Source organism: Pelophylax lessonae (genome assembly GCF_965119305.1).
Source record: "Pelophylax lessonae genome assembly, chromosome: 2".
NCBI lineage: Eukaryota > Metazoa > Chordata > Amphibia > Anura > Ranidae > Pelophylax > Pelophylax lessonae.
This window is the reverse complement of record NC_138769.1, coordinates 604784007-604797430: the sequence shown is the minus strand read 5'-3', so window position 1 is coordinate 604797430 and position 13424 is coordinate 604784007. Positions and strand designations below refer to the sequence as shown.

General features: G+C 43.7%; 1 protein-coding gene across 1 annotated transcript in view; it reads left to right on the top strand.

Annotated features, from left to right (window-relative positions):
- The window catches only part of CSAD (cysteine sulfinic acid decarboxylase), a 105213-nt gene that overhangs the window by 26169 nt on the left and 65620 nt on the right, over positions 1-13424 (top strand). Inside the window, exon 2 of the mRNA XM_082247131.1 lies at positions 9683-9776. Within this exon, the coding sequence (XP_082103257.1) occupies positions 9716-9776 (61 nt within the window). The 5' untranslated portion in view covers positions 9683-9715. The remainder of the gene's footprint in view (positions 1-9682; positions 9777-13424) is intronic.

Sequence of the window (13424 nt, the reverse complement as noted above, 5' to 3'; positions counted from 1 at the left end):
TTCTCGATTGAATTCAGGTCTGGACTTTGACTTGGCCATTCTAACACCTGGATATGTTTATTTGTGAACCATTCCATTGTAGATTTTGCTTTATGTTTTGGATCATTGTGTTGTTGGAAGACAAATCTCCGTCCCAGTCTCAGGTCTTTTGCAGACTGCATCAGGTTTTCTTCCAGAATGGTCCTGTATTTGGCTCCATCCATCTTCCCATCAATTTTAACCATCTTCCCTGTCCCTGCTGAAGAAAAGCAGGCCCAAACCATGATGCTGCCACCACCATGTTTGACAGTGGGGATGGTGTGTTCAGGGTGATGAGCTGTGTTGCTTTTACGCCAAACATAACATTTTGCATTGTTACCAAAAAGTTTGATTTTGGTCTCATCTGACCAGAGCACCTTCTTCCACATGTTTGGTGTGTCTCCCAGGTGGCTTGTGGCAAACTTTAAACAACACTTTTTATGGATATCTTTAAGAAATGGCTTTCTTCTTGCCACTCTTCCATAAAGGCCAGATTTGTGCAGTATACGACTGATTGTTGTCCTATGGACAGAGTCTCCCACCTCAGCTGTAGATCTCTGCAGTTCATCCAGAGTGATCATGGGCCTCTCGGCTGCATCTCTGATCAGTCTTCTCCTTGTATGAGCTGAAAGTTTAGAGGGACAGCCAGGTCTTTGTACATTTGCAGTGGTCTGATACTCCTTCCATTTCAATATTATCGCTTGCACAGTGCTCCTTGGAATGTTTAAAGCTTGGGAAATCTTTTTGTATCCAAATCCGGCTTTAAACTTCTCCACAACAGTATCTCGGACCTGCCTGGTGTGTTCCTTGTTCTTCATGATGCTCTCTGCGCTTTAAACGGACCTCTGAGACTATCACAGTGCAAGTGCATTTATACGGAGACTTGATTACACACAGGTGGATTCTATTTATCATCATTAGTCATTTAGGTCAACATTGGATCATTCAGAGATCCTCAATGAACTTCTGGAGAGAGTTTGCTGCACTGAAAGTAAAGGGGCTGAATAATTTTGCACGCCCAATTTTTCAGTTTTTTATTTGTTAACAAAATTTGAAATATCCAATACATTTCGTTCCACTTAATGATTGTGTCCCACTTGTTGTTGATTCTTCACAAAAAATTACAGTTTTATATCTTTATGTTTGAAGCCTGAAATGTTTCAAAAGGTTGCAAAGTTCAAGGGGGCCGAATACTTTCGCAAGGCACTGTATATATATATATATATATATATATATCTCCTTAGAAACAAGTGCTGGCATACGACTGTCATGGCGCAGGGCGGCACGGTCTCCACGCCAGTAGTGGGGCGGGACGACGGCTGCAATAGGAGTATATAGGACCGCTAATGACGCTAGGCTCCACCCCGCTGACGAAGTCGATGACGCAACGCATACGGGGGAGGAGCCTGCACGTCATTACGCCGATCCCGGAGGTACCAGGAAGCATCTGAAGGCTGTTATGAGCTGGCACTGTTTACGTGCCTTGTAATGTAAGTGCGATTCCAACTATGTCTGAATAAATAGCCCCTTATTAAGACAGAGAGCACTAGATCTCCTTTCTTTATGTTTTTCACCGATTCCATACAGGCGACCGTGAATTTTTACCTTTTTTTTCAATTTTTCACTGAAATTGCACTGTGTATTGGGACTTTTATCACGTTAATATTGAGTCACTTTATTTACACTGTGTTATTGGGACATTCAACATCACGTTTTGTTTGATTCATATTAATTTATGATCATTATACTTATTATTTTTTGTCACAATATTATGTTTTATTAAGCGATTTTTTTCACTTAGCGCAGCAATATTATCTATAAATTACTGTAGATGTCTTGAAACTCTCAAAGCCAAAAAAACAGGCACATTTTTTTTTTACAAATAATAACTTTAAGGTACATTTAAAGCCAATGGATTGGTTCAATTTGTAAGGACAGCTAAATGCTCTTAACACATTGCCTTTTAAGGTGTCAGCAAAATCTCCTCCAAAGGGCAAGAGCAATACAAGTTGAGTGATGGCAAAAGTAAATATGTGGCTTTCGAATACAAACTGGCATTTACAAACAGAATATCACAGAAAATTGTGCCATGCAACAATGAAAACAAAAAATGCAATGTGAAAAAAAACCATACTGTGCAGTCCAAAAAAAACACCAAGACCAAATTCCCAGATTGCGTATAAATATAATTGTGACGGGAGTCACTTTGGTTGGGGGGCCCGTGGAACCCAGCTTACCTAAGAGAGATGGGGGAAATCCCTCTCTCAGCTCCCCTGGCCTCTCTTATGTGTAAGTCACCCTGTGTCTATTAGGGGCACAGGGTGACCAAGAAAATGATGGATAGCTACTTAATGGACACTGAGAATATGGTTTGGATTATTTCAAATGGGACATTAATATTTATCAACAATATCTCTCAAGAAATATAAAGACTATTCCTAGACCTAGTCTGTTTGATTCTGAACATGTTAATTGAAAGAGCTGGTCTCATTGGCCTCTGTTCCATGTTCTTCAATGTAAGAGACGGACAGTCTGTTACTGGTGGTCTCCTGCTATTGTCTGTGTATTGAGGTGTTATGTGTTTTCTGCTAAGCATGTCTGTCCCATTGTTAATTGTTAATTAACTCACCTATTGTTTCTGTCCAGATGGCTAGGTAAATAGCTCAGGTTATTTATGTTTCTGCATACAATTTCATCTGCATATGATAATGTAATCAGGCTCACCTGACCTGTGTGTGGTATATATTGTGTGAGTCTGTTAAAATAATTGTTCCAGATCTTATACAAGCTATTCTCGGCTACTTTTGTATGAAGGTGGCTAGAATATCTGATATCTATGTTTAAGACTGAAGGAAGCAGTATTCTGACAGAAGCCTCCAAGCACATTGTGGGATCGTGGTTTCATTACAATAATGACATTCCACACAATGATCTTCTTATTAAACTTTTTCTAAGTCAGAAACACGTGATCTTCTTTAAACACTTGCTATGCTCAAAAGAATTGCTTCCCCCACCTCCATCTCATGCCAAATAAACTGCTTACTTTAGGCATAGATCCCTTAAGCCAGGGGTTCTGAATCCCCAGCCCGTGGACAGACCGGGCTTCACAGCAGGAGGTGAGCAGCGAATGCGGTCTGTGCAGGACTATCACATACCGTGGTTGCTGCTCACCTCCTGCTGTGCGGCCATGCCTGTGTGTCCTCTCCTGACTCCTCATTATCCAATGTCATCCAATAGGCAGGGCAGATATTGGCAGGAGCTGCAGATCAGAATAGAGAGCTACTCCTGCCCCCTGCCTGCTGATAGGATGACATCATCAGACGGGTGGGGGAAATGGGAGGTGTGACGAAGTCACGTGTTGATGAAACCGGTCGGAGGAGGAGCCTGCGGTTCGTCGTGCTGAGGCCAGCAAGGAGACACGGCGGCCATTTTATTGGTTGGAAACAAAGGTTCTGAGAGTATAGCTCCGAGACATGCTGTGATTTCTTCATACAAACGTGAGTTGCCACTCTGCTTTTACTGAATAAACCTGTGAACGTACTTCACTATTGGAGTTGTCCATCTTTTCCTTATGTTCACTTGTTCCGGTCGGAGCTGCTGAGGGAACACTGGGAATCGATACATGTCGATCTGGGCACTGATTTGATCACACAGGCTGTCTTTGATCCTTGTAATGGGGGTCATTGCAATTTGGTAAGAGGCCATTTATTATCTTGGTGGCGGTTCCTGCACTCGGGGCTTTTTCCAAGTTTGAAGTGGTGGACAGTTTCCCTTCTTTATTGGAGCACTCTCTGATGAACTTTTGTTTACTGCACTTTTGTATTTGATCCATTTGAACATTTGTATGGACTGTGGATTCAATTGTGTTAGCGCTGCACCAATCCCATTCTATATTGCCCTTTATATCACAGTGCCCCTTTTACAGTGCAGTCCCTTTTATATCACAGTGCCCCCTTTACAGTGCAATCCCCTTTAGGTCTCAGTACCCCCTTTACAGTGAAGTCCCCTTTATATCACAGTGCAGTCCTCTTTACATCACAGTGCCACCTTTACAGTACAGTCCCCTTTATATCACTGCAGCACCCCCCTAGGTAGGTGCTAGTGAGAGAGTATAGTTTTGAGCTCTGTCTGCTTACCAGAGGAGCTGCAGTTAAATCTATATTATTCTCTGCCTATCAGGGAGCAGGATCTATTAGTGAGGTCTACTCAATGTGCTCAGTATGCGATTCATTTAGTCTGGAGAGTGTTTCACTCTGGTCCTATAGGGAAGCATTTTGGACAGTGGGAGGTGTGAAGGGGGACTAATGACAGACCCAGTGAATATTCCATCCCCTAATCCATCCACCAGGACCACCCACCACCTCTCCCAGTCCCTGGGAAGATTGGCTGCCTTGGCCAGAGAGCAGGTCGCCTCAGTGCATTCTGGGATGCTGTATAAAAGCCAGGAGCACATGTTCTGAGGGGTCTTTTGCTGGAGAGTGGAGTCCCAGTGAGAGGGGCTGCTGCCTCCTCCTCTGTAGAGGTGTCATGAGGTCGCAGGAGGTCGTCCTGAGGACCAGAGGAGCGGTTGAGAGGAGCTGAACCCTGAGGTCCAGGAAAGCTGACTGAGAGGGGAGACACTGGATACCCTGGGACTACAGTATCGTGAGTACAGGGACTTGTGTCAAGGGGCCTGACCTGAGGGGGCCACCCCTGCTTGTAGGATAGTCAGTGGACGAGTGTCAACAGAGGAAGAGAAAGAGGATACTGGGGAGAGTGTCCTGAAGATAAACTGTTTGTTCACAGAGTCGTCTGAGGAAAAGAGACTCAATCCAAATTCATCCAAAGTAGAAGGGTGAATCAACAGCCTGGCTGTATCAGAAGATAGGAGTCCTGAACATTGTCTATAGTTAAATTGGAGCATCCCACTATTTCCTTCTCCTATCCCCAATTTAAAATAAACCACAAAACAACCAAATACCCCTGGACTGATTATAGGAGGGAGCCGAGTTGAAGAATTAAGAAATTGTATCTGTCAGGACTGTGTGCTAGTAACTCAGGGAGACCCATAGAGAGAATAACTGGCAGTCCTTATGGGGGCAGTGCTACATCACAGTGCCCCCTTTACAGTGCATTCCCTATTATATCACAGTGCCCTCTTTACAGTTCTGTTCCCTTTATATCACAGTGCCCCCTTCACAGTGCAATCCCCTTTTTATCACAGTGTCCCCTTTACAGTGAAGCCCCCTTTTTATCACAGTGCCCCTTTACAGTGCAGTCCCCTTTATATCACAGTGCCCCTTCACAGTGCAGTCCCCTTTATATCACAGTGCCCCCTTTACAGTGCAGTCCCCTTTATATCACAGTGCCCCCTTTACAGTGCAGTCCCCTTTATATCACAGTGCACCCTTTATTGTGCAATCCCTTTTACATCACATACAATGGAATGATACTGGCGCAAGCTGTTAATCACTGATGATGAGGGGGGACTATCAGACTAAGGGTAGGTAGTCAATGGGTGAACAGTGGGTGGTGATGAATAGGGGGAGAGAAGTCTTTACTATGGAACAGCAGATGATGATCCTGCAGTGGTGGGACACAGTTCAGAACTTAAGGCAAACCTCTTGAGGGAAGTAGGTGCACACTCCAGGAACATGTAAAAGACAGAAGCTGGGACTGTGTGACATTTATTAAAACAATGAACAAAAACACTTACATCTGGTACATCTGGTTACATCTGGTAAGATACATCAGAGAGTCCTGTGCTGGAATGCTGCTGAGAGTGATCCATCCTGCCTGGTCTCCTACAAAGCCGATTGTTGATGCCAATTGTTGGCTCAGTGTGCAACTGGAACAGGATGGAGAGCTGGAATGCATGTGGACTTCACCACACTGGACTCTCTGATGTGCCTTACTTCACTTACCAGATGTAAGTGTTTTTATTTATTGTTTTAATAAATGTCACACAGTTTTCTTAAGAGGCGCCCCTGCTTCTGTCTTTTACATCACAGTCCCCCTTTATATTACAGTGTGCCCTTTACAGAGCAGCGCCTGTTACATTGATGTATAGGGGCACTGTGATGTAAAGGGGCACTGTAATGTACAGGGGGGCTGTGATGTAAAGGGTATCTGAGGACAATGTGGAACTGCTTCAAGGGGTAATGTAAAAGGGTACTGTGGATATTGATATAAAGGGGGGACTGTGCTGTAAAAGGGGGGGGCGGTTTGCGGTGTGAAGGGGGACTAATGACAGACCCAGTGAATATTCCATCCCCTAATCCATCCACCACGACCACCCACCACCTCTCCCAGTCCCAGGGAAGATTGGCTGCCTTGGAACTGGTCCCTGGTGCCCAAAATTTTGGGGACCGCTGCCTTAACCAACTTCCGCCAAATCACATACCTGTATGTCATTTGGCTTCAAGTGTTTGTACCGGAGTGATGCCTGCAGCTGACAGTCCGCTCTCTTGTAATAAAAACTGATGCAGCTAAGCAGCCGCTCGGCTGTTATTACAAGCAGCAGGAGGGGACACCCCCCCCCCTTCTGTCACTTGCCCTGGCTCTCCCATCCCACCGGACCAGAGACTGGGTCTCGAATATGGTAACCCGGAAGCAACATCATTACATCACTTTCGGTTTACTCGGGAGCCATTGGCACCAGTTTTCAGAAATCTAAAGTATCCAAAAATGCTGATCTTGGCATATTGAATGCTTTCAAGTGCAGAGGAGGGTTTGGGGTTTTATAGATCCCAGATCTCTCCATAAGGGTCCTTTCACACGGCCGCTCCGTGTGTCCGCAAATCATCCAATCCGTTTGCGGATGATTTGCGGACATAATGTAAGTGAATGGCATTGCGGATGTCAGCGGAATACCATCCGCTGACACCCGATTTTCCTCCTGTCGGTTCTGTTCCATTTTTACGAATGGAACAGAACCCCATTTTTCCTTCCGTGTAAAAAACGGAAAGGAAGGAAAATCGGATGTCAGCGGTGTCATCCGCTGACATCCGCAGTGCCATATACTTACATTATGTCCGCATATCATCCTCAAACGGATGGGATGATATGCGGGCACACGGAGCGGATGACACAAATGTCATCCGCTCCGTGGAAAAAAAAAAAAAAAAGTCCCGCAACGGACCTTTCACACGGAGCGGCCGTGTGAAAGGAGCCTTAAGAGTACCTGTCACTGCCTTTTACTGTCACAAGGGATGTTTACATTCCTTGTGGCAGCAATAAAAGTTAGCAAAAACAAATAAAAATTAAAGGGACAGTGTAAAAATAAAACGTAAAAAAAAATAAGAAAAAATTTTCTTCCGTGCCCGTGCGTAGAAGCGAACACATACATAAGTTTCACCCGCAAATGTAAACAGTGTTCAAACCACACATGTGAGGTATTGCCGTGACCGTTAGAGCGAGAGCAGTAATTCTAGCACAAGACCCCCTTTGTAACTCTAAACAGGTCACTGTCAAAATGTTTAAAGCATCACCTATGGACATTTTAAAGTACCGTAGTTTTGATGCCATTTCACAAATTATATTGGGCTTATTTATACAAAAAAATTGGGCTAACTTTACTGTGTTTTTTTACAAGACAATTGCCCTTGAGGGACCGCTGCGCAAATACAGTGTGACATAAAATATTGCAACAACCAACATTTTGGTCTCTAGGGTCTCTGCTAAAAATATATATATATATATATATATATATATATATATATATATATATATATAATGTTTGGGGATTCTAAGTAATTTTCTAGCCAAAAAAAACTGATTCTAACTTGTAAGCAACTAATGCCAGAAAAAAGGCCTGGTCTTCAAGTGGTTAAAGGAGTTGTAAAGGCAGAAGGTTTTTTATCCTAATGCATTCTATGCATTAAAATAAAAAGCCTACTGTGTGCAGCAGCCCCCCTCAGCCCCTAATACTTAGCTGAGCCCCCTCTCTATCCAGCGATGTCCACGAGTGCCTCAGCCGTCCGGGACTCTCTATCCTGATTGGCTGAGACACAGCAGCAGCGCACTGGCTCCTGCTGCTGCCAATCAAACTCAGCAAATTAGGCGGGCCTGAACGGCAACTCCATGTCTGAATGGATACACGGAGATGCAGCTCGGTTCGGGTGCCCCTATAGCAAGCTGCTTGCTGTGGGGGCACTCAACAGGAGGGAGGGGCCAGAAGCTCCAGCCAGGGACCCTAGAAGAGGAGGATCTGGGTTGCCCTATGCAAAACCACTGCACATAGCAGGTAAGAATAACATGTTTGTTATTTTAAAAGCAAAAAAACGAAAAAATTTACAATCACTTTACCTGTTCCGACACTCCCCACAATGGATTCTTACATCCTTCTTTACATGATTAAACCATCTTTTCTCCTGCTTTCTTTGGGGACCCAAAACCTACAGATATAAATTAGCTACATTGATGTGCCCTTCCTCCCAGGGCAGCCTAGCCTTTTTAGATTTTTACAACAATTTTTTAGCCACCCAGCTTGTCACGACTGCTAGGAAGCTGCCATAGGGAACTCCTTGGAGGCCCTGAATTTCCTCCTATTTTGAGGTCCTCGCGCTCCATACTAATTAACCTCTTCTATGCTTACTACCCTTCGTGTTTGTGGAGCTGGACTCAAAGGCGAGAGTTACCCCAAGATGGCAGTCTCACCTAATAATCCCATATGGCTAAACCCTACTTTAGATCATACAATATTTACCAATTACTGAAACCACACACCTGGACTAAATTTAATATCAAGAAGATATCACAAGTAGTTACCAACCAATCCCTGATCCCCCCTATCTCTACTTTCCTCTGATTATAATATTCCAGTGTCCTATTATTTTCGGTATCTTCAACTCTCCCATGCCTTCCACAATCAGTTCTCACAATCCGTTCTACAGCTAATACAGTATGTCCTGGAGTGTGTACTAAGATCAGAGTGTATGGACAAACCCACTTCCTGGTTTTACTCCCACCATGTTACAATATCTTTACCAGTCCTGGAGGGTCTCAGGGGCAGATGGCTACGAGATGTGCTGGATCTTGACAGTGATGATTGGGATGATATATGGGATTTTCCCTTTTGATCCCTAGTCTCGTTAAGAGATTGTTTAATCCAATTTAAACTGGTCCACCGTGCATATTTCACCCCTTACAGGACAGGACAGCGAATGAGGAAACATCCCTCAAAAATGGTCACTTAAAAAGTACCTTTTTTATTGGAATGTACCATTACTAGAAGTTTCTTAAATGCTCAGAAGTTCCAGCCTTATGTTCATGAAAGCAAAGGGTATCCCATACATTTTCTTTTAATGTACTTGGTGCACTGATTTTCTAAGCAGTTTTCCTTTTATTGCCACACCAGGAACTAATCTTGTGATTGTAGCAGACTGACACCCCCACTTGGCACATAGGAAGCATGTAGTGCATGAACTACGTACTTTGAAGTCACTGCAACTTTAGGTCACACATATATGAATGGTTTTCACTGGAAAAGATGGAGTACGACAAATTTGACAAGTCACACAAGTGTGAATGGGGTGAAAGTATGTGGAATGCAGGTTAGAGTTTCTGCTAACAAGCAAGAGGTTGTAGTCCATAAAAAACACACAAATATGTGCAATCATTTATTTTTTCTCAACAAAAGTGCAGCTACAATAAATCCTCTTTTTCTGTAAAATCTATTTCTCACAGATAATATTCTGGTCATCTTGCCTTTACACCAATGAATCTTTGCCGATTTATATGTAGGCCTCTCATCAAAGGACGAACCCTCCTTCTGAAAGGTATATCATGAATATAAATACCAAATGTAATGTGAAATTAGAACCTGATTATAGGATAGTTACTGGCTTACTCCAATAATATGTATACCCCTCAGTGCCAGCACATGCTCATTATTATTATTATGTAATTTAATGTGTACCAGACTTTTGATATTTTTTTTTTTTTAAGGGTCAAGGGGTCAGAAGGAATACTGCAGCAACTGGGCTATACTGCCACCTTCAGAAGAATTAAACACTAGCAACAAAACACTGTTACTCAACCAGTATAATCCCTCCCACTCCCGTCATGCTTCAGTTTTTTGCTAGCGTTCTTAGAGAATGGATGTGTTTTCTCTTTGGCGGAAAGCAGACCCTTTTTATTAAAAATGTTTTTATGGGCAGTTTTTTTTAATCTAAATGTTTTTCTTCTATTGAGATTCTTCATTCTCTGCAAAGCCAAGGGAGCTCATTTTGCAATTTTTAGGAATGGCTGATCCTTGGCACTGCCTTGGAAACTGTACCCAGACCGCACCATGACAAAGACAGTGGGCTGTGCTTGAGGCACTCTACAGGTACCTAGTGTCCTGTTGTAACGCTCCTTGCGTTTCTTATAAGGTGTGGATTTTCAGCTGCAGAAGTAGTTCCACGTCAGTAGTCATGTAGGAGATATGCCTGTAAATACCAAAGGGGGATTTATCTTGGGTTCAGGAGACTGTGCAGAGGTAAGTTGTGTCAGTCTAATTACCTGCTGCGACAGAGCCTGATTGTCGTTTTTCAATTCAGCAAGTGCGTGTATTAACGCAGATACCTGCTGTTTTAATTGTGTCACCTGAGTGGCTACTTCTGCTGAATCCATTTTTTGGGTTAGTTCAATCTGTAACGCTCCTTGCGTTTCTTATAAGGTGTGGATTTTCAGCTGCAGAAGTAGTTCCAAGTCAGTAGTCATGTAGGAGATATGCTGAGATACCAATCCCAACCTCAATGACTCATCATGTATGGAAGGTCTTATTTCAGCAAGTAAATACACACAGTAATTAAGCTGGTTCCTAGTGTGACTTTCTATACATGTGGTAAGACAATGATAAAGGTCTTAGGGATAGGTTTGAGTGGAAGTGGTAGGTGACAGACACTTGAGGTGAGACAGTGCAGATGGATGCAGGAAGGGTTAGCGATCATGTATGATAACAGATGACAGAGTAGCAGGTGCATACAGGAGAGATCAACCCAGTGCAGGAAATAGTAGCAGTAGCCTCAAGAGCTAGCAATCTAGTTATGCAGATGTAAAAGACAGTCCTTGCTATGCAGAGCTAAATAGTGTAAGCCTAGTACAAGTCTATAGAGATTTCCCCTGTGGGGTACTTAGCACTAATAGCGATAGCCGAAGGATCGCTCAGGAGATGCGGAGTATCCAGTAGCAGGATGCAGGGATCAGCGCAGCGAGGTTCGTCAGCGAGGAGAGCTTGCAAGCATGGAAGCTTCAAGCAAGATTAGTATCCAGGTACTGGTGTTTGAACGAACACATGTGAGTGAGAACCGACGCCCTAAATAGCCATCTAGTCCGGCGCTGGGTGATGACAGCTTCAGCCTTAAAGGGAAACACACCTATATGTGTTTCTTCTGTCTAGGTAGATGGAAATCACCCGGAATAAATGTGATAGGAGGCACTGAGAGTGCCAGAACCTTACATTACCCCCCCCGTAAGGCCGGCTCCGGAAGGCCTCTAAGGCTGGTTGTTGATATAAGAATCACATGAGACTGGTTGCCGATGCGAAAATCGGAAGGAAAAAAAAAATTTCTCTTTTTTTTTTTTTTTTTTTGTTGCCGATATGAGAATCGGAATGAGACTGGTCTCCGATGCGAGAATCGGATAAGACTGGTTGCCGATATGAAAATCGGGAAGAAAAAAAAAAAATTGGTTGCCAATATGAGAATCGGATAATACTGGTTGCCGATACGAGAATCGGATAAGACTGGTCTCCGATATGAAAATCGGAAAAAAAAAAAAAAATGGTTGCCGATATGAGAATCGGATCAGGTTGGTAACCGATCTGAGAATCGGATCCCTTGTTGCCGATATGAAAATCGGATCAGGTTGGTAGCCGATGAGAATCGGATCCCTTGTTGCCGATATAAAAATCGGATCAGGTTGGTAACCGATGAGAATCGGATCACTTGTTGTTAGGGTGTCTGCTACATGGACCCCTCACTAGAATCGGACGCATAACCATCCGAAGTAATCCTAGTAGACCTAGCAACCAATGCTTCTTCAAACATCCTCAGATCCTTCCTACATACCACCGTGCCATTAGAAGCACGTGCGCAGTCAGGTGCAAGAATCTCTGTATTTTCATCGGAAGCCAGAAATGTGCTTGCAAAAATAGGAGTATCCTCAGGAGGTGGTACAGGAGGGTTTTTTGAACGTGGTATAAAGTTCACTGGAGTTGAAGGAATATCTATTCCAATATTTGTTAATTTCTGGGTGTCCTTCACTGATATAGAACGGGGACAGGGCTGGCAACAGCCTTGATAATTTCCAGGCTGTTTTTCAGGGAAGACCCTTCGGATTCGCCTGGCCTCCATTGGGAGAGCCTTAGGCCTATGGGGTCTGGTTGGGCAGAATGTAATGAAATGTCCCCCTTCACCACAATAAAAACAAAGGCCACAGATTCTCCTGTGATCTCTTTTTTCTTGTGAGGACAACCTAGCATGTATGGCACCAATCTCCATAGGCTCCTCATCCATCTCTGTAGGATCAGGGTCCAAATGGGATGTGTCAGAGTGACAAGGTCGACTGTTTGAGGCAGGCTCGGACCATGACCAGGCAGGATCACCATATCTACTAGGTCTCCTTTTTTCCTTAGGTAGCCGGGGTCTGTGGTTACCTGGAGCGGGTTTAGGAGTGGGGTCAATAGCTGAATTCTGAGAAGAACTGGATAATGGCATTTCCATTTTTTCAGACTTCCTTTCTCGTAGTCTTCTATCTATGGTGATACTGAGTTGTATCAATGTATCCAGGGTTTTTGGCATCTCTGCTCGGGCGAGCTCGTCCTTGACGGCTTCTGATAGGCCAAGCCTAAATTGGGTTTTCAGAGATGCATCATTCCATCCTGAATCAAGGGTCCATCTCTTGAATTCTGTGACAAAGTCTTCTACAGGCCTTTTTCCTTGTTTCAAGGATCTTAACTGAAGATCGGCAGTACTCTGCCTATTGGGGTCATCATATAGGCTAGTGAGCTCTGCCAGGAACAAGGCATAGGAGTTGAGAAGCTGGTCGTTTTTTTCAAAAAGAGAATCTGCCCAGGCTCGAGGATCGCCTGATAGGTAAGAAATAATAGTACAAACCTTAATGTGATCAGTAAGGTAGGTACGAGGTTTTAGCAAAAAAAGTAACTCACATGCGTTTTTAAATTCGCGAAATTTTTTGCGATCGCCTGTAAATACCAAAGGGGGATTTATCTTGGGTTCAGGAGACTGTGCAGAGGTAAGTTGTGTCAGTCTAATTACCTGCTGCGACAGAGCCTGATTGTCGTTTTTCAATTCAGCAAGTGCGTGTATTAACGCAGATACCTGCTGTTTTAATTGTGTCACCTGAGTGGCTACTTCTGCTGAATCCATTTTTTGGGTTCGTTCAATCTGTAACGCTCCTTGCGTTTCTTATAAGGTGTGGAT